We start from the raw sequence: 22204 nt of genomic DNA, 5'->3' as shown, positions 1-22204 counted from the left end.
GCAAAGTTCCATGTTAGCTTGGTCGATACATTGACACACTAACCATCCGTATATCCGCCATGCCAACAACTGCACTTTGTGCCGTGACTTTCGGGAAGCTGTGCATTGATTTGGGTCCTCTAGTTCAGTTCTGGTTTCAGTTCAGCACAACTCTCCTTGGCCCACTTCCGGTATTGTTGAAGCATGCCATGTGATTACTTTGTGACCCCCCCCCCCCCCCCCCCCAAAACACACACACACACACACACACACACACACACACACACAGGGGAAAAAAAAGATGAGTAATTGCTCTCGGTTATGTGTGTAAAATAGACATAAAACCAATTCTTCAGTAGACAAGTGTCTCTATGTTGACATGCCAATGACCATCCCCACATGACAATACATTCTCAAAAAGATGCACTAGCACATATCCTAATCCACATTGGATATCGGATAACAGTCTACATTCACATAGCACATTGAACATTCATATTCTAATCCACACTCGATTTTGGACAACAATCATATTCTTAGTCACATCTTGGTCCTCAATGAACTTCAGATGCTAACAATCCATCTAATCATCTCACCAGGTGGCCCATAGGTATAGGGAATGGCCATGTTCGGGTCTCTCTTCCGCGCTGCTTGACAGTACTATTGAAGTTGATACCAAGTTACGGATTTGTTAAGGACACCTTTACCACCCGTCTACCTCGGTATATAATATGTGTTGCTTGAATCTTCCATTACTCTGTCTATATGATGCTATGGTATAACTCTGTTCGAGGCCCGATGTAAAATTGTGAATGGGGGACTGTTTTTGCTCATACAGAGCTGAATGGGATAAGTTGGTTCATCAAAGATAACTGACAAGAAGCTTGTCTCTCCTTCCAACAAGCAAAGAAAGGTTTAAGGTTCAACTGAGTTAATCTTTCAAGCTTCTAGGCCGTAGGGTTTTGACATATACCCCACATAGTGGATTTTTGAGTCTATGCTAGTGAGATGACAAAAATTGGTATTACATATTTTAGACCTACAGAAGTGTAAATCAATTACACATACATTCCTATGTCGTGTACTTTTGTTTTTTCGCAAAACTCCTTGAAGTTGTTTATGTTTTTTAGTAGTTTTAAATTTTTTTGCTAGCATTCCATTCCCTCATGCAATTGATGAAAATTTCATTTCTTGTTTTGTTTTGTATTAAAACAGTTTGATAGTTTGTAACTAGCAGGGTGCAATGAAAAGGGTGCATTGCTCATGAGTTTTGTTTGTATACCAATAAAGATCTATCTCTTAACCTCCTGGCTGATTTTTTACCTTTTGATGTACTAGACACAGGCTCATTTGAGGGGTATACAGCTTGTTGACACCTCAGTATGGTGCAATGGTGGTTCGGCAGCATCAATCATAGATGCTAACACTCTGTACGGCAGTGACATGATATGGTGAGGCCAAGGCTCTCCAATCCTACTTAAGCACAAGTTAGTAGGCTTTTGCTTTTTGTTTTGTTTTGCTTTGCTTTTTTTTCTTTCAGCCTATAGTTCATGCTCTACTTTATGTGTGTATGTGTGTGAACACTTGTGTGTGTGCAGAGTTTGGTTTTTGCATGCTTTTTGGTGCTCTGTAAACTGACTTTGGAGAGAGAGAGAGAGAGAGAGAGAGAGAGAGAGAGAGAGAGAGAGAGAGAGAGAGAGAGAGAGAGAGAGAATGTGGGAGAGAGAAATGAAATGAAATGAAATGTTATATTAACGTCTTCAAAAGGCCATAATGACCTATGAGACCCGAAAGTTACAAAGTGGTGGATCTGATACAAAGTCAGAGTAACAAAATAACCTAACAACAGTACAAAACAAAGATATATACTATGGGGTTCTAAGTTGATCGATGTGAACCAAGAAAAAGACCAAGCAAAAAATGGGTGGCTTGTTGGGATAGCTGAATCACAAGAGATCTAGCATCGGTCGTTGGCGAATCTCATCAATTTCCTCCATGGTTAGTAGTCTGACCGGGCGTCGTGCATGTCTGGCCAGCGTGCTCCGAATTTTCTGTCGTAGCCTCCGTCGATGCTGTGTAGTTCTTCGCAGTCGCGGGCGCCTAGATTTCCCCAGTTCAATCGCTCGGTCAATCAGTGTGTTTGGTATGAGACGAGGGGGAGCTCTGCTGTGGGAGTGGCTCTTGCGGTTGTCCCGTGTCTGCTCTGAAGAAGTCTGTGATCCGTCTTTGAGACTGGCTAGCCTCGCCATTCATCATGCTATCTCTGTGTCTGCGCAGCTCGAGCAAGAACAAACCCAGACATCTCTGATCTTCGTATCCCATGACTCTTGAGAGTGGTGCAAAACCTTCTTTGAACAAGCAATGGAGGCGGCCTCGTATCTCGTAGTAGATGGGGCAGCGACATGTATAGTGTAGCTCTGTCTCAGGTTCCATGTTACACAAGGGGCATGTCCTGTCCTCTGCTGGTACTCCGCTGTATCTCCCCGTCTCAATCCGCAACTGGTGAGAAGATGTGCGTAACTGGCCAATAGCACATCGTATCCCATGAGACAAGTGGGTATCCATGTATTTGGGTCTCGCCACAAAACCATCTTCCGTAAGCTGGAGAAGGTGGTCTTTGTAAAAAGCCATCTTTGTGCCCAATTCCTGTGCTGGTTGTATGCATGTCCTTCTGGTGTCTAGCTGGGTCAGGTCTTGGCGTATGAGCTTGGTGATCTCTGACTGTGTAAGGGTGAGAGATGGTGCATCCAATGAGTAATGGAATGGTGGCAGCCGGTCTATGCTGAACCCATGTGCCTGAAACCATGATGTCATCTCCCCATACCAGCATGTTGTATCTCCTTGTATGGCTAACTGTCGAGAGGCTTCAAGTGCTATGCGAGCATATCTGTCTCGAGGAAGTGTCCATGTGCGGTTTATGAAGGAGACTGATCTGGTGAGCGCCTCCACCACAAGTGGGGGGGCCGCTAGCTCTGCTCGGATAATGGCCCGTGGTACTGATGCCTTGGCTCTAATGAGCGGCGAGATCATAGAGACGAGAGGTTTCTCCATGTTCCCCCATCCGTCTGAGCGACCCGTCCTCCCGTGGTGATCCAGTGAAGGTCCCCATATCTCGGTTCCACAGAGCAATGCTGAAGCCACCAAGGTGTCAAAGAGCCAGAGCTTCGTCCGGGGCTCCTGAAACTGAACCTGCGAACACATCCTCTCCAATCTACCCAATGCTGCGTGGGCTCTAGTAAGTCTTGTTTCTGCTGCTCTTCTGAGTGAGAATGTAGGTCCGCTAAAAACCACTCCAAGGTAAGTGTAAACGTCTGTGTACTCCACAGTCTCCTGGCCATATGTGAGTGTGGGTGCTGACCTCCTGATCCACTGTGGGGTGGTATTAAACACCATAACCTTGGTTTTACCCAGGTTGACAGACAAACCACTTTCGTGGGCAAACGTATGCAGAGCATCCAATTGACGTTGCATTCCCTCTGGGGATTCGGAGATCAACACTATGTCATCAGCATATAACAAAAGTGGAATCCATGTCCCTGCCAACTGAGCACCTTTATCCCCATCGCTGTCAATGTAGTCAGAAATCTCATCCGCATACATACCAAAAAGAGTGGGAGAAAGCGGGCGGCCCTGCTTCACCCCAATAGTGGAGTGAACCGGTGTAGAAAGTCCATCAGGGGTGCGTACATGCCCTACTACTGATCTGTACAATGCCATGATCCCCCAAATGAGTAAAGTGGGGTACTCCCATTTCCTGTGATCTGCGCATCAGTCTAGCTCTGGGTACCGTGTCGAAAGCTTTGCGGAAGTCCACAAAGCTACAATAGATCCGTCTCCCATGAGATCTGCCTTCCTCGATGATGGCCCTGAGTGTTAGGATATGGTCAAGAGTAGAGAAGCCTCTCCTGAATCCTGCCTGCCCACTTGCATGTATTCCTTCCCTCTCTGCCCATCTACTCAGCTGTTGCTCAAGAATGGATGCATACAACCGTGCCAGTGTGTGCCCAATCATAATAGTGCGATAATTCCCAGGCTCCATGGGGTCTCCTGATTTGAAGATAGGTACGATTGTAGATAGGCTCCAAGTGTCCGGTAGGCCCTCACACATGGCACGGTTAAACATAACTGCTAGAAGCTCTGCTAGTAGGTCTTTGGCATGCATGAAATGCTCAGCTACTAGGCCCTCATGATCATATGCTCTCCCAGTCTTCATCCTGTCAATGGATTTCTTCACCATCTCAGCAGTGAAAAAGACACATGTATGTGGGCATGGGTCGGGGGGGTTGGGGAGGGGCGGCTGTCCAGGTACTGTGTACAAAGATGATGCGTACTGACCCCAGGTCTCTGTGGAGGAAATAGCAGGGGGGGTGGACTGCTCATGAAAGAGCCGCCACGTCTCACACGAGTCTCGACTCAAGAATAGCTGATATAGATCCTGCTCGAGTCTAGCCAAAAAAGCCCTCTTCTTCCACTGCACCAGGCGTCGGAAGTCCCTCTGTGACTGTCTGTGAGTGACGTCCCCCAACAGCACCTCCCTCTGAAGTCTGGCTCTAGTCTGGCGGCACTCCTCATCGTACCAGCTGTTCTGAGGCATGCTCCGAAATCGGCGGCTCTGCTCAGGCTGGTTGTGTGGGTATGCTTCAGCTGCTACCTCATGTAATGTCTGTGTCAGTATAGTAGTTAGCTCCTCCAGAGGTCGCCCCGGGTCCTCAGTGCATAGGCGTCTGTAGATTCCGTCCATGTATACAGAGTCCGTCTCCCTTGTGAATGTGTAGCGAGTAGGGACTGCTACTCGTGGCCTGTGTGCTGCATTGAAATGGAAGGAGATGGTCATTGACACCAGAGCATGATCCACCGCCACTCCGATCGGTCCGGGCCCCACTGTGAGATCCTCGATACTAGAGATGAGATTCGCTTGTGCCATGACATAGTCCACCGTGCTGGCTCCATGTCTGTGTGGGAAGCATGTAAAGCCTCTCGCAGCAGGAAATCTCTGTAGGCCGTTCAAGATGGCCAATCCATGTGCTGTGCCCATGTCTATCAGGTGTCGCCCATACTCAGTATATTCCATATCGTGTGATAGTTTGGAAAGGCCCGTCTCTGCCACATCTATCTCTCTTAGCATCTCCTCTGAAGTATCATAAAACACTGCCTGGTGATGGGCAGTCCTAGCATTGAAGTCCCCGAGGATGATAATGTCACCGTCCCTAGAGGACTCCCATATGTCATCATCCAAAATAGAGAAAGGGGACTGTCCTTTGGGTGGTGCATACACTGATGTACTCGGGGGAAAGTAACAAATAGCTAGATAGAGGTATCTGCCTGTCTTTGCTTTCAGTCTCACCCACATGTACCTAGCCTGCTCGTCCCTGCGGGCTATATGTATCAGTGGCTGCAGATCCTCTCTAAATAACACTGCCACTCCTCCCGAGCCCCGCCCTCTGTGCTCTGAGCGTGTCTCCTGTCTGTAGGCTGTCTCCCACCTATATCCATTCATGTGAGGCATGGATTGCCCAGGGGCCTGGTGTGTCTCAGAGTAGAAGATGATGTCTCTTCTAATAAAGCTATCCTCAAAAGCACCCACATCAAGACGCATAGATCCATTGCAGTTCGAGGCATCTACTTTGAGTGTGGTCCCATAAGTCTCGCACCGTCATGTGGAGCGTCGCTCAAGTATTACCACTTTTCCCTCTCGGTAAAAAGCGATCTTGCCTTTTCCCCTTGCCGCTCTAATCTCCGGCATTACTTCCTGCATATGAGCGATCTGCGAGAGGGTGAAATCGTCCCCAAGAAAGATGCCAGTCTCTTTAACAGTTGGTCTTTTCTTCAAGAATGACTTCTTTGCTTCCATGGAGGGAAAACGGAGGATGAGTGCTCTTTATTTTGAGTTTTCTCCACTGCCTTCATTTTTCTTTATGTTGCCCACTCTCCATGCCCTTGTGTGTGTCGGCTCATGAATCCCCATCAAGGCTGTGAGTTCTTTTACTTCTTCGTCCACATTGCCTTTGTCTGTAAGACCGCAAATTCTCACATGTAAAGCGCGCACCCTTCTCCTCTGGTCCTCCTCTAGTGTCTGGTTAATGATGTTGGGTGTGGAGTCTGGACGTGGGCGTTATCTCCTTGTCTTTTCCTTTCTTGGCCACCTTGATCCATTTCTCGGCTTTGTCTCCCTTCTGTTGGGTTTTGGTAAGAACATCCACCCAAGAAGTCGTCATTTCTTTGTGCTGTTCTTCTCCCTCTTTGATGGCCCGTACTTGTTCCTTGATCGTGTTGATTTCTTCAATTACTGAGGGTTGCAATTCGCCCCCTTCCAGTGTGTTTCTTGATCGGGCTTCGGCGAGTTCTTTCTTGAGTGACGTGATCTCTTCCTCTTGGGTCGTCACTCGGTCTTCCAGCGTGCTTATCTTGCTCTCTTGGATCAGCACACGTCCTTCGAGAATGTTTATTGTGCCCCAAAGATTGCGGTTCATCTTGGTGATGGTCTCCGTCATTTCCTCTTTGCATTTTCGAATGGCATCCTCTAGGGGGTCGGCTTTTTCGTTCGTCTTCCTCATGTTTGATCGCCGTCCGCAAGGGGGTTAGATGCGCATGTGCACCCACTGTAGCAGCGGGCGCGGCACTGGATGTACGTGTGCACCCACACTGGCGGCGATCGCGACGAGCGGCGGAGCGCGAGGCGGTGTGGCCCGGTGCCCTCAATATGTTCAGCTTTGTGTGTGTGTGTGTGTGCGTGCGCCTCGAAAACAAAAGTGAAGGAGAGGGGGGAGGGGGGGGGGGGGGGGGGGGGGGGGGGGGGGGGTAGAAATGAAATGAAATGTTATACTAAAGTCCTCAAAAGGCCATAATGACCTATGGGGCCCAAAAGTTAAAAAGTGGTGGGGGCGGGGACGGGAGAGAGAGAGAGAGAGAGAGAGAGAGAGAGAGAGAGAGAGAGAGAGAGAGAGAGAGAGAGAGAGAGAGAGAGAGAGAGAGAGAGAGGCAGCACGATAGAGTAAAACGCGGGGGGGGGCAGCGGGTGGAGAGAGAGAGAGAGAGAGAGAGAGAGAGAGAGAGAGAGAGAGAGAGAGAGAGAGAGAGAGAGAGAGAGAGAGAGAGAGAGAGAGAGGCAGTACGATAGAGTTAAAAAGGGGGGGTTAAAAAGTTAGTACATTAAAAAATTAAAAGCTTAAAAAGTTAGAAGGTTAAGGGGTTGAAAGTTTAAAAGGTTAAAAGCTTTAAAGGTTAAAAAGAGAGAGAGAGCGATAGAGAGAGAGAGAGAGAGAGAGAGAGAGTGCGAGAGAGAGAGAGAGAGAGAGAGAGAGAGAGAGAGAGAGAGAGAGAGAGAGAGAGAGAGAGAGAGAGAGAGAGAGAGAGAGAGAGAGAAAACGCGCGATAGAGAGAGGGAGAGAACGCGGGGTGACAGACAGACTTCTTGAGATTGACTCCCCATTCCTTCACAGTGGGACGCAGTCATGCGAGGCACGGTTCAGATGCCTCCACATAGTGGCTGGGAAGGTCTCTTTGCTCAGAGCACTCTCTTATTAGTTCGTTTAGACACGATGCTATTCACAGTTGATTCAGACTCCTCTCAGGGGATTCATGCTAGATTGACATTTGCTACCACCTCTCCGCACCTTCTCTACCCCGGCGCTCGATGGGAGGCCATACGAGTAGTTGGCTCTTGCGGAAAGCGTCGTTGTGTTGACCCCCGTTTCGCATCCACTGATGCTGCCCTTTGGAGGCTTTGGGTGTGGGAGGGTCGTGCCTTATCTCAGCTTTATTGGGACCCAGGAGAGTGGCATTGGCCTCACTCTAACCCCACTGGTGCACATGTATCATTTTTTGAGTACACTGTCAGAGTTGGAAGATTAGCATTGATGAGACAGCACCCAGAGCAGCCCACTCGTATGCGTTTCTGGTTACATTCAGGTCTCTCCCATGCCTATCTACAACAGTTTTGGTCAGCCATCTGGGATTTACATGCAGCTCGTCGTATTTCTTTTTTCATGTGGATGATTGCACATGCAGGACTTCCAGTTGGGACTTGGCTAGCTACTATGGGTCATGATCCGTTATGCACTCGATGTCCTTCGCGACTACATGAGTCACCAGCCCACTGTCTTTGGTCATGCTCCTCTTCTCATATAGTGTGGCTACCAGTTTGCTTTTTACTTAGTAGAGCAGGTGTTCAGGATGGATTTCTCACTTGGGGCTCTGTCTCATGGATGATGCCGATGCCCGGATTGCATCTTTTCTATGAGGGCTCAGACACAGATCCAGCTCTTATGCTTACCTCGACTGGTTATCGGCGAGGAACTTTGGCTATGTTACCACAGATCGCATGGCAGGGGGATCCTCAGACACGTGATGAAGTTTTTTCAGTCATCACTAGTATTACACTATGGAATATTTGGAGAGCTCGTTGTCTTCACATTCTCAGTGTGGCTCCAGAGCTCCTTCAAGATATCCTTACTGCCATTTGGCTGGACATCATTCACACCCTGATTTGGCAGTGGGATTCTTCCTCAGGTACATCTAGAGCAGCCGAGGCTCGACGATTTGCCTTTCTTCGGCGTTGGGCCCGAGCTCCACTCTTTTTCACACTTACAGGTGGTCAGATTATATGGCATTATACCCCCCCTCAGTGGTTTCTACTCCACTCATCACACAAACCACCATGAGATTGTACTAGCCGAGTTGTCACTATAGTGGCTCTCACCCTTACATTCGGTTTGTACACCCCACGTGACAGGCTATTCCGGCATCCGTTGGGGATCATATTGTACTCAGAAATATATAGGCCTGATTTTTCAAAAAAAAAAAAAAAGAGAGGGAGAGAACGCGATATATATATATATATATATATATATATATATATATAGAGAGAGAGAGAGAGAGAGAGAGAGAGAGAGAGAGAGAGAGAGAGAGAGAGAGAGAGAGAGAGAGAGAGAGAGAGAGAGAGGGAAGGGGGGCGGGGGGGATAGCGGTGGGGTAGGGACGCAGGGGCAGGGCAGGGGGGTGTGGTTGCGGGGCGGGAGAGGGAAAGACTCAGGGGGGTGCGGGTGCGGGTGCGGGTGCGGGGCGAGAGAGGGGGGGAGATTTACCTGCGCAGGGGCAGCAGCGGAGATAGAATGTGCGAGAAGCCTGTTTTAGGGTATTCTTTTTGTTTGGTATCCTCCTTTCTGTTTTCTTTCATTGTGTTCCCTCCTTTCCTCGATTTCTTGAGTTCTCCGCTCTGGGTTGTTGGGGTTTGCTGTTGTTGGCCTGCCGCTCTACTCACAACTCGCTCTACCAGGTTTCTGCATCACGTTCTGAGAGTTGTTTGTCGTCAGAGCCTCCTTCAATGTCTACTTGGAGTTCCCTACCGAGCTCTGGTCCTTAGGCTCCACCTTTAGCAAGTGGACTCGTTTCTATCCTGGCTGATAGCTCATGTCCCTCGAGTGCAGTGCTTTGTTGCTCATCTTGTTGCATCCTTCAACAATTTTTTAGTGATGTTCGTTGCCTCTTCTCCCTCATCTTCGACATCGACCATTCTCTTCCTCTTGTTTATCCATTGCCTTCTACTGCTAGAACATACCAGTTGGCGGGCGATGCCCGACGTTTAGAGGTCTTGGCATTGCAGATACTGTCACAAAGTGATGACGTGGCATACCCAACTGGAAGAGAATTGGCCGAGTGGACAAGAGAAGCTGAGCCAACCAACTGAAGGAACTTATGGAGCACCGGCGGAGGGGCTTGAAACCCTTAAACCCCCAGAAGCTTGAAGTCTGATGCCGATTTTCATGAAATGCGTTGACATGTTGACATGGCAAGCAATACGGACAATGACATGACAATATCATACGGATTTTCCGCATTTTGCATTGTTGATGCCACGTGGTAGGCTGTATCAATTTTCGCAAATCACTTTGGCAGCTTTTGGCACTAGCTTTTGGGAGTAGACGCTTTTGGGGTTTAGTGCTTTTGAGAGAACTGCTTTTGGGCATCCCTTGTAAGTTTAAAAGGAGCTGTTGGGGCCTCACTCCGAAAAGCATCTGGACGCAAAGTCTAAGAGCAGAGGACCTTGGGAGTTGTACTTTGTTGTGAACAATAGTAAAGAAATATCGAAAGGGGCGCCAGTCTTTGGGTCCAGTGCATCTGGGCGCGAAGCTCCGCCGTGCTCTCTCTCTCTCTCTCTCTCTCTCTCTTAAAGTTCAGTGATTTTGCAGTTTTTGTTCGAGTGTTGCTATTGATTTCTCGCTTGGAGTGTCCAAGCGTGTAACAGTGGTATCGGAGCTCAGAAAGATTATTCTTCTATGGAGGATCTGATTCAATCTGCAACACGCATAGGTTCTCGGGAGAATCTGACATAGCAGTGAAGATTATGTTTGTCAAAGAATCTTCGCGTCCCTACCCCGGACTTATTAGCCACTCCCACTCCTAGTCCATCACGCATCGAGCGCGCTCTGGCCTTCATCGCTCTGTCGTAAGGACCATTGAGCCATGAAAGAACCACGGAATGGGGGCCACCCTGAAATGCCAACCACGGACAAATTTCCGATGGGCGAGTTTGACAGAGCGGTTTACAAACATCAACTGCAGGTTGACACGTGTGAAAAGATTAATGAAGTACTCCCAGAACCCCAAATATGTGAAGCATCTAAAGACTTACCCGATGGATGAGATTCACACGAGATGGCGAGAGGCCATTGATTCTTGCCATTGATTCTCCTCTCAGGTGGGGAAGAAAACTAAAAGGACAAACGAGTGCAGAAAAGCAGAAACTCTACTCGTAGAAAGGGTTGATAATGAAAGGCTTGAAGCACTCTCGGAAGCAGAGGAAATCAGAGAATTTCCCCAGTGACCAGCAGATCCAAGAAGCGTGCTCGTTTCAAGCATGATCCAGATTTTTCTTTGTCTTCAGAGAGTTTCGACAGTTCATGGTTGAAACCGGCCCGTGGGGCGGTAGGCTTGGCTTTCACCCGAAATTCTTTACTTTAGACACACACAGAGAGAACGTGCAAAGGAAACCTGCGACGGGAATTAACACTTAAGCACACACATGGCTCGGAAGCTAGAATGCTTCGAGCAAACATCGACAACCTGTAGGCCCCAAAATTGGCGCCCGTTTCGGTATTTCTTTATACTTTGAGAGGGTAAATTACAAAGTAGAGTCCTGGGAATTCTTTACCTATATCCAGCTAGATACCAACTGTTTTGGCCAAATTTCGGTAGCATAACAGCCCCAAAACTTGCGCGAAACCAATTTCCTGTTGGAACTCACTTCCACCCAAAAACAGTAAATTTAGCACGCTGTTATTTACTGGTTTTTGCCCTGTTTTCAGCCCTAAACAGTCCCCGAACTGTCCTTTGTCAGTGGGGCACTGTTCCCAATGGTTTTGGCATCCGTATGGCTGAAAAACAGTCAAATTACAGCGCGTACATAGCGCTGAAAACGCACCTATTTGGTGAGGTTATGACCCTCACTGGTGCTTGCTTTTGGAGTAGCAGTTAGCTACTCCTGTTCCTGCTCAAAGAGGCTCTTGCCTCAGCACAAAAGCATGAAACCGCACAGTTGTACATCAGCCAAATGAAGAGCCCTCTTGAGGGGCATCACATAACTGCGGAGAGAGATAGTAGTGTGTAGTGTGAAGGTCATCACTCTTAGCACCACACTGTACATACAGAGGAAAGCATACACTCCATAGCTCTTAACCTGTGACAGGTTCTCAATGAAACATCCCCCCCAGCATAAATCGAGCGCCCCCTCTTCTGCGCTTGACCTGTAATGTATCTGTGAACAAATAGATGCAAAAGGGGAAGATTTCCATGGCTGCCAAGACCTGCGTATCGCTGAAAACGCAGCAAAACAGCCCTATAAACACGCATTTGATGCCTTCCATTACTGAAAATGAGCTCCTTGGTCCTAGGTAAAGTCATAGGAAGCTCAAAAATGGGGAGAAATGGCTGAAAATCAATGTTATCAGCCTCCAAAACTGCTCCAAAAAGTCAGCTACGAGTTCTGTTCTCCCAAACTTGGTAAATTGGCCAAAAAGTGCAACTTGGCACTCATGCATGCAATTTCCTCGCATTGGGCTTCCTGCTTAAAAATCTCTCAACTGGTGCATCAGTTGACTTTGTAGCAGAGTAATAAAATGTTCCCCTTGTCATTCTGAAACTAATGACGCGAATAGATTTCGTGGCCCAAAAAAACAGTTTCCTAAATTTTAGGGGATGCTTCTGTTGGACTCCTTTGGTTATCTGACCATCAATCCCCACTGGGACCGCATCCTCCAACCTAACAGCCTGAACCCCCTTCCTTGAACTCCTTGGTCTTCTTGCTCATCTGTTTACAGTTAAAAGACCACGAGCTCTCCTCCTTTGAATTGCCTTCCATGCCTTCTAGACTTTTTCAGAATTTGCTTTTCTTGCTTTTCTCCGCTTCTTTAGCCTTTTCACATCCTCGCTAGAACTAGAGGACCATTGTCACGAGGACGTCGCAACTGCAAACCTTAGTTGTTGGTTTCTTTCCAATGACTTTTGTTTAATTTTTGAGACTCTTTTTGAAGTTGCAAATGGTCGGACATTGTATGGCCGATGTGAACGGTAGTTTCACCCGCAGACGAGAAGTTGGTCGGCACTAGAACTCGTAAAGTAAAAGGATATCTAGGCTCAGTTCAAGATCATGTAGGTACCCCCGTCGCACTTAGCAAGTTGGTGGATACTAGGAAGAACTCAATAAAGGTACAATGTCAAGGTGGGGTCACCTAAGGAAAGTACACGACAGCTGGGCTACATTGCATTTTTGGATGCGGTCCCAATGGGGATTGATGGTCAGAAAACTAGTGGGAGTCCAACGGAAACATCCCCTAAAATTTAGGGAACCGCTTTGGGCCACAAAATCTATTCGCGACATTTTATTACTCTGCTGCAAAGTCAACCGATGCACCAGTTGACAAATTTTTAAGCAGGAAGCCCAATGCAGGAAAATTGCATGCATGAGTGCCAAGTTGCACTTTTTGGCCAATTTACCAAGTTTGGGAGAACAGAACTCGTAATTCACTTTTTAGAGCAATTTTGGAGGCTGATAATACTGATTTTCAGCCATTTCTCTCCATTTTTGAGCTTCCCATGACTTTACCTAGGACCAAGGAGCTCATTTTCCCCATTGGAAGGCATCATATGCGTATTTGAAGGGCTGTTTTGCTGTGTTTTCAGCAATACGCTAGTTTTGGCAGCCATGGGAATCTTCCCCTTTTGCATCTATTTGTTCACAGATGCATTACAGGTCAAGCGCAGAAGAGGGGGAGCTCGATTTATGTTGGGGGGATGCTTCATGGAGAACCTGTCATCACAGGTTAAGAGCTATGGAGTGCATGCTTTCCTCTCTATGTACAGTGTGGTGCTAGGAGTGATTACCTGCACACTCCACACTGCTATCTCTCTCCATAGTTACGTGATGCCCCACAAGAGGGCTCTTCATTAGACTGATGTACAGCTGTGTGGTTTCATGCTTTTGTGTTGATGTAACAAACTACTGACGTGTCAAAGCCTAAAGAATGGAGCCAACTTACAGATGATGTGGCTCTTCATTTGACTGATGTACAGCTGTGTGGTTTCATGCTTTTGTGTTGATGTAACAAACTGCTGACGTGTCAAAGCCTAAAGAATGGAGCCAACTTACAGATGATGTGGCTGCCCGAGAGCAAAAACCCTAACCCTAATTTCTGCCAAAAAACCCTAACTACTGAAACCCTAATTCTGGAAACCCTAACCCTAAAACCTGCAAACCCTAATTCTGGAAACCCTAACCCTAAACCTGCAAACCCTAATTCTAGAAACCCTGACCCCGTCCGATGGGGCCCCAAGTGACATAAAGGCATTAAAAATAAAGCAGAACACACTCAAAAGACTTTGCACATCAAAATATGATGATGTGGCACCTGTACGGACGTCCCGGAATTCGTTGCGGATTTTTAGGGAAATCCCGAAATTTTAGGAAAGTGATTTTTTGGGGTCAGCTTTTCATATTTGATGCTTTTAGGCTTTGGGCCTTTAAATATGAGCCTTGGGGGCGCTCTCTGGCACTTTTTAGCGCGCAAATTACAGAGCAGGTGCTCCTCGGCTATTGTACTTTGTGAATAGGGCAGTAATATAAAGAAACACCGAAAGGGGCGCCAAGGTTTGGGGCCAATACTCTCTGGGGTGGAATTCCGCCACTCCGTGTCGTGTGTCGTCTCTCTCTCCCTCTTTCACTTCAGTTGTTATTGAAGTGCTAAAAGTGTGTTCAGTCTATTCTTTTCTATTGGCACGTGGTGCCCGCCTTGTGACAGTGGTATCAGAGCCAGGTTTCGATCCTGGGACCTGTGGGTTATGGGCCCACCACGCCTTGGCATGACAAGAATGATGCGACTGTGCGAGTCCGGAACCGAACCATCACCGTGATGCAGAAGGGCAAGCCAGTCGTCCTCAAAGTTTGGTTGTCCGAACAAAACCCTGAATGAGCAAACTGATTGTCCCTCGAAATGTCCCTCGGAAATTTTTGAGCTAACTTGAGTTGTTTTGCAGATATGCTGTAATCGCGGACGATTACTCTCTTTTAAGAAGGGGAGATGTAACAAACTACTGACGTGTCAAAGCCTAAAGAATGGAGCCAACTTACAGATGATGTGGCTGCCCGAGAGCAGAAACCCTAACCCTAATTTTTGCCAGAAACCCTAACTACTGAAACCCTAATTCTAGAAACCCTAATTCTGAAAACCCTAACCCTAAAACCTGCAAACCCTAATTCTAGAAACCGTAAGAAGAACAAGCAACAGAAGAAGTCCTACCAACTTATGGGGACCCCATCCGATGGGGCCCCAAGTGACATAAAGGCATTAAAAATAAAGCAGAACACACTCAAAAGACTTTGCACATCAAAATATGATGATGTGGCACCTGTACGGACGTCCCGGAATTCGCGGCAGATTTTTAGGGAAATCTTGAAATTTTAGGAAAGTGATTTTTTGGGGTCAGCTTTTCATATTTGATGCTTTTAGGCTTTGGGCCTTTAAATATGAGCCTTGGGGGCCCTCTCTAGCACTTTTTAGTGCGTAGATTGCAGAGCAGGTGCTCCTCGGCAGTTGTACTTTGTGAATCGGCAGTAATATAAAGAAATACAAAAAGGGGCGCCAAGGTTTGGGGCCAATACTCTGTGGGGTGGAATTCCGCCACTCCGTGTCGCGTGTCGTCTCTCTCTCTCTTTCAGTGCAGTTGTTATTGAAGTGCTAAAAGTGTGTTCAAACTATTCTTTTCTATTGGCACGTGGTGCCCGCCTTGTGACAGTTGAGGCAAGAGCCTCCTTGAGCAGGAACAGGAGTAGCTAACTGCTACTCCAAAAGCAGGCACCGGTGAGGGTCAACCTCACCAAGCAAGTGCGTTTTCAGCGTTGTCTATGCGCTGTAATTTGACTGTTTTTCAGCCATATGGACGCCAGAACCATTGGGAACAGTGCCCCACTGACAAAGGACAGTTAGGGGACTGCTTAGGGCTGAAAACAGGGAAAAATGAAGTAAATACAGCGTGCTGAATTTACTGTTTTTGGGCAGGAATCAGAGGATTTTTTGCGATGGAAGTGAGTTCCAACAGCGAAATTGGTTTCGCACAAGTTTTGGGGCTGTTATGCTGCCGAAATTTGGCCAAAACAGTGGTATCTAGCTGGATACAGGTAAAGAATTCCCAGGACTCTACTTTGTAATTTACCCTCTCAAAGTATAAAGAAATACCGAAAGGGGCGCCAATTTTTGGGGCTACAAGTTGTCGACGTCTGCTCGGAGCATTCTAGCTTTCGAGCCATGTGTGTGCTTCAATGTTAATTCCCGTCGCAAGTTTCCTTTGCACGTTCTCTTTGTGTGTGTCTAAAGTAAAGAATTTCGGGTGAAAGCCAAAGCCTACCGCCCCAAGGGCCAGTTTCAAGGTTCCATTGCCGGGATATCAATCACTTTTTCCTCAAGAAGTGAGCCTCGGTTGTTTTGGGTAAAGGCACAGAGTACAAGAACGGGGGATTATGCTATGGCCGACAAAGGGAAGGGCATTATGGAAGAGGGTTTCTCTTCCCAAGACATACAGGAAATTCCACATGTTCGCCCTACCATAAAGTGGTCAAATTAGGGCTGATTTTCTGCTGCGTTTTTAGGGTTTGCAAGTATGAACCAAGATGAGATAGGGACAGGTCTCACTGTGGTAGATTGGCCACTAGATCTCCTGCAGGAGTGATGTGGGTCTGCCAAGTAGCACGCTACTCGCCTATTCTCTGAGGCGATTGCTTGGATTCTTTGACGCATTGGTAAATCATCTTGAAAGTTGAGCTTACTTGATCGTGGATAGTACGCTACAGTGTTGTGGAATTATGCTCGTTTGCAGAGGCAAGAGCCTCTTGCACAGGTAAAAGGTTAAGGGACACGTTGCAAGATGCTATGTGATGAAATTCAAAAACTATCCACCTATGGATGGAAAGTGGATGGAAGAGCATGAACTGTCACAAAGTGATGACGTGGCGGACAGCAGAAACCCTAATTTCTACCAAAAACCCTAAAATTCCTGCAAACCCTAATTTCTGCCAAAAACCCTAATTTTCGAAAATCGCGGAGACTGAAAATTTTTAAAAAAAAATGATGAGCGACACAAATTTCGCTTTTGAAGAGAATGCTTTTTTTTAACAAAAAAAAGGAGAACTTGAGAGAGAAGAGCTTTTGAGCTCTTATGCTTTTTATTTTAAAAGCTTTTGGGGCTCTGCTTTTGGGCATCCCTTGTACCTTTAAATATGTGGAGAGGGCTTCACTTCTCAGAGCATCTCGACGCAGAGTCTGAGAGTGAAACCCTAGCCACTCTCTTGTACTTTGATCTGATTAATATAAAAAGAAATACCGAAAGCGGCGCCAGTCTTTGGGGCCAATATCTCTAGGCACGGAACTCCGCCAAGCTAGTGCAAATCTATTGTGATCTGTGAATTGTTTTGAAGTGGTTATTTGGTGTTGTCGCGGTTGATTCTTGACTTGGAGTGTCCAAGTCTGTTACATATGCCCCAACCCAACGTGTGCAAAGGAGGGATAATGATAGAGCTAGTACATCATATGTACATATGAATTCAATGTAATAGATGGAAATGACAAAAGTATGAAGGCCTCATTAAGTCATTTGTATCTATGTGTTACGACCTTTCTTGCGGATACATACGATGATAAACAAGTGCTAATAACAAAAAACCATCAGTGGCGTGTATTTATAGTATGCAATCGCGAACGTTTGCGATTTCAAGAGGGGGGTATGTCACGAGGACGTGGCAACTGCTAACCTTAGTTGTTGGTTTCTTTCCAATGATTTTTGTTTAAATTTTGAGACCCTCTTTTTGAAGTTGCAAATGGTCGGACATTTTATGGCCAATGTGAACGGTAGTGGGAAGTCAGCACTGGAACTCGTAAAGTAAAAGGATGTCTAGGCTCAGTTCAAGATCATGTAGGTACCCCCGTCAAACTTAGCAAGTTGGTGGATACTAGGAAGTGAACTCAATAAAGCTTCAGACAGTTCTTCTAGCTCTTCAAATTCGAGCGAAGAAAACAGAAAAGGTAAAAAGCGAAGCAAGAAACAAAGCTTCGGAAATGGCAAGAAAAAGGCATTGAAGGCTAAATCTCGCCCAGAGATTGACTGCTCTACTGAGGACTCGTCTACAGACAGCTCAGATTCCGATGACGGAAACTTTTATGCGAACAAGAAGAATTTTTACAAAGCCAACCAGTATGACTTTCGATAAAAGAAAGAAGGTCCGAGAGTTTAAGGAAGGTGGCTACTCGATCAAGTTTGATACTTTTTCAGGATACTAGATGCTTCGAAGGCTTTGTCTTTTATACAGTAGTTTGATATCGGTTTCGCGGGAGGACGCTATTCAGAGCACTCCAAGATTCGGAGAGCTGGCTCTTACTCTAAGGGGAATGCTCATACTTGGTGGTCCAGGCTTCTTTTAAACAAGATTGCGCCAGTTAAATGACTGAAAGTCAAAAAGCTTTTTATTTCTTCTTGGTTGACGCAAGAATATGAACGAGATATACGAGCTGCTTGGAACCATCTTCGGATGACCAAGAAAGATACAATCAATGCTTATTGTGAAAGATTCTGGAGCTCTTTTCTACCCGCCTCTTCATTCAAGAAGATTTCGTTCAGAGAACAGATTGAGCGGTTCACCTTGGGTCTACCTACAGAGATCCGAGATCACTGCTTGGAGCAGGAGTTGATGAGTCATGCGAAGCGCGGGCTTTGCCATTCACTCTGGCAGTATGACCTACCCCACAGATGAGAACATGACACAACGAGCCGAACAGACTTCTGGGAATGAAAGAAGAAAGAAAAAGAGCAACCCAGAGAAAAAGGATGCACGACCCAAGCTTACTCCTCAGGAGCGAGCTCGATTCATCAAGGAGGGGAAGTGCTTTCGATGCGGGGAACATAGACACATCTCCATGAAGTGCCCTAAAAAGGCACCGAAAGAACAGAATGATAAGGACAACAACGAGCCTGAGAGTTCGAGAGCAGCTGAGGAACGTGGACGAAAAGACAAGATGAAAACAGGACTGGTTCCAGATTGTGTGAGTACCGATCCCGACACCATGGACGAGAGTACAGAACTTTGCCGAGCTTGGGGCAAAGTGAAAGATCAAGAGGCCCTGATTTTCTTTGATGGAGGAGCCAAGGCCAACTTCATTTCACCGGAATTGGCGGCGCGGCTCGAGATCACTTCCAATCGGATGGGACCACTTGCGGAGGCAGTTCTAGCAACACCCGACAGAGACGTAGCCATTACACCTGTCATTGGCAAACTTAGGTTGCATTGTCAGGGGTATTTGGGGCATGAGGACTTCTTCATAATGCCTTTAGAGGGTTGTGATGTTCTCTTAGGGATTCCCTGGTACCACAACAACAACGCCGTGGTCGATTATCGGGCGAGAAAAGCGACTTTGACTACAGAAAAGGGTAGAACAATTGTACTTGATATTAAACTAAGGGCGAGTCTGTCCCTATTGTATCGGCTTGGCCATTTCAAATTAATAAAATCTAGTCTGTTTGTTTACTCTATCTTTATGAAAGAATTGAGCGATAAGGATATGACAAATATGTCTGAACTTGATAAAGAACGCCAAGATTTTCTCCACTCTCACGCCGATTGCTTCTCAGAGGGCCTACCAGGAGAATTACCACCTGCTCGTCCTGAAGATCATACCATTAATCTGATACCTGGAAGCACACCACCGAACTGGCCACCTTACCGTGTGAGCCGAGCACAGAATGAAGAGATTATGAACCAAGTGAAAGACCTCTTGGAAAAGGGTCTTGTCCAGCCTAGTACTTCACCGTATTGCTCTCCAGTGTTGTTGGTTTTGAAGAAAGACGGATCTTGGAGGATGTGCATCGATTATAGAGCTCTCAACAAAATCACCATCAAGAACAGATTTCCGATTCCTAGGACCGATGATATACTCGACAGGTTACAGGGATCCTCCTGCTTTAGCAGGATTGACTTGAAGAGTGGATATCATCAGATCCGAATCGCGTTGGGAGACGTCTACAAGACAGCCTTTTGGACGACTTTTGGGTTATTTGAGTTTTTGGTGATGCCTTTTGGCTTAACCAATGCTCCCGCGACATTTAACCGGATGATGGACAGGATTTTTCGAGAGTAGAGGCTATTTGTTGGCACTTTCTTTGACGACATCATTGTTTTCTCCAAGAATGAGGTAGAACACAGAGATCATCTGCTTCAGGTCTTTCAGGCATTATGAGATCACAAGTTAGTGATTAATGCGAAGAAAAGTGAATTTTTCCTACCAGAGATACACTTTTTGGGACACATTGTCTCAGTAGCTGGAGTGCAAATGGACCCGGCCAAGATAGAGACTATCCGTGATTGGGCTGATTTGAAGAATGTCCATGAAGTTAGAAGCTTCTTGGGACTGTGTTCGTACTACAGGCGGTTCATACGGAAGTTTGCAGAGGTTGCTTCCCCTTTGCATGTCTTGACACAGAAAGGAGTCCCTTTCTCGTGGGGATCCACAGAGGTGACTGCCTTTCGGACATTGATAGAGAAATTGACTACGGGACCAGTTTTGACTTTGCTGGACTTAGGAGAAGTCATTTGAAGTATATTGTGATGCTTGTGGTCATAGTCTGGGTGCGGTCTTGATGCAAGAAGGCCGTGTCATTGCTTATGAGAGATGATTGTTCTCTAGGCCGGAGATGAGAGAACAGATATATGAGAGAGCTTTTGGCGGTTATCCATGCTCTTACTCAATGGCGGCATTACCTACTCGGAGCGGATTTTACTATCTTTCAGACCATCAGAGTTTGTGCTACTTCTTGTCACTGAAGCAGCTTTCGGAAAAGCAGATGCGGTGGGTGATGCTTTGTCCATGTGTAGGGATAGAAGAATGTGGTGGCAGATGCTTTGTCTCGGAAGCCGTTGGTTCTGGCTATTTGCACGATACATCATAGGAGCTTCGAGGATATGGTCGATCAGTATGCCAGAGATACAGATTTTGCAGATATTTTCACACGGATCCGGGATGGGGAGACAGTAGCTGGATACTCCCTTCGGGAAGGCTACTTGATGAGAAAGACTGTGTTGTGCGTTACAGAGCCGTTGAGGGAAAAGGTTATGACTGAATGCCACTGTCCACCTTTTATGGGTCACCGCGGCATTGCTACCACCATGAAGGGGGTAGAGATACTTCTTTTGGCCAAGACTCAAAAAGGATGTGGAAGAGTTGTGCGCATTTTCCTAGTATGCCAGAAGGTCAAGTTTGACAGGCATAAGGCACAGGGATTGTTACAACCTTTACCCATACCCACCTGCCCCTGGGAAAGTATTGCGATGGATTTCATTTTTGATCTCCCGAGAACACAGAGTGGTCACGATGGTATCTGGACTGTTATTGACAGATTTAGCAAACAGGCTCATTTCATTCCAGTGAAGAAAACAGCCAAGCCGGATCACTTAGCGAGACTGTTTGTGGCCCAGATCTTTAGATTACATGGCATGCTTGAGACGATTGTCTCCGATAGAGACCCCATATTTACGAGCTTGTTTTGGAAGGCAATTTGGGAGAACATTGGCACGCGGTTGCTGTTCTCGTCATCGTTCCACCCGCAGACTGATGGGCAATCTGAGATTGCAAATTCAGTGGTTCTAGATTTATTGAAGTCTTATATCTGAGACTAGAAGACTCAATGGGAAAAGTACTTACCTTTGGTGGAATTTTCCTACAATAACACGATACACTCTTCGACGGGGAAGGCGCCATTTGAGATTGTTGAAGGTGCTGTGAAGGTTCCACCCTTCCTGAGCACAAAAGATAAGATGTTTGAAGCGGATGAATATACGCGAGATTTGGATACGTGTTTTGCCAAGGTTTGCGAGACTTTGCAGAAGTCTCAAGAACGACAGAAAAAGGCAGCGGATCGCCATCGTCGCGATTTGACATTCGAGGAGGATGATTGGGTGCTCTTAGGTTTTGAGAAGGCACGCCTAAGAAAGAAAAAGGGAAAGGAGAGGCTTTTACAAAGCTTAGTATGCGATACTACGGACCTCTCCAGATCACTGAAAAGATAAATGATGTCTCCTTGCGATTGAAACTGTCAGATACTTGGAGGATTCACAATGCATTCCATGTGAGTCTCTTGAAACCTTTTAAGGGTGATGTGCCTGATGATGGGGAGCTTGATGAGCAACCCGAAGTGGAAGAAAACGAGGAGATCCTTGTTCCTGAACAGATTTTTGCACATAAAGATACGAAGACTTAAAGGTAAAGTCCGAAGGCGGTTCTTGGTTAAGTTCAAGAACTATCTTGCTTTGGATGCGAAGCGGATGGAGGAGGAGGACCTAGCAGGTACTCCTCAGATTGTGAAACTTTACGTCGATGCTTTTGGTTTAGCATAGTCTACTCCAAACGGAACCCGGAATTCAGCTTGGCCGGAGATTTGGTGCACTGGGATGCACGAGGGGAGTCGCTCCGCTCTTTTGTCAACAGATGCCTTGATTTAGATACTAGAGTCACTCATGTCTCTTTGAGCTTCAGGGATATTGAAAGTTGATAGCATTCTGCTGTATGACTGTAATGAAATGGAATTTCTGATTATGATATTGATTTGTTCTTGACTTCTCTTAAGTGCAGGAACTGATTAACGAAATGACTGCAACATTTTGGTTTGATTGATCTCGAATAGGCATGGTTGCAATAGG

At 46.5% G+C, this 22204-nt stretch overlaps 1 protein-coding gene across 3 annotated transcripts in view; it reads left to right on the top strand.

Moving 5' to 3' along the window:
• The window catches only part of LOC147461904 (non-structural protein), an 89037-nt gene that overhangs the window by 54128 nt on the left and 12705 nt on the right, over positions 1-22204 (top strand). For 2 of the 3 annotated variants that reach the window (XM_086509376.1, XM_086509375.1), the window contains exon 6: positions 1318-1430. In XM_086509376.1, coding sequence (XP_086365502.1) covers positions 1318-1430 — 113 coding nt within the window. Of the gene's footprint in view, positions 1-1317; positions 1467-22204 lie in introns of all 3 variants that reach the window. The other variant, XM_086509377.1, reaches the window with a different exon arrangement.

This window comes from Adiantum capillus-veneris, chromosome 3 (assembly GCF_014529385.1).
Source record: "Adiantum capillus-veneris isolate H3 chromosome 3, ASM1452938v2, whole genome shotgun sequence".
Taxonomy (NCBI): domain Eukaryota; kingdom Viridiplantae; phylum Streptophyta; class Polypodiopsida; order Polypodiales; family Pteridaceae; genus Adiantum; species Adiantum capillus-veneris.
The sequence above is the reverse complement of the archived record's forward strand: the minus strand, read 5'-3'. Positions and strand labels throughout refer to the sequence as shown.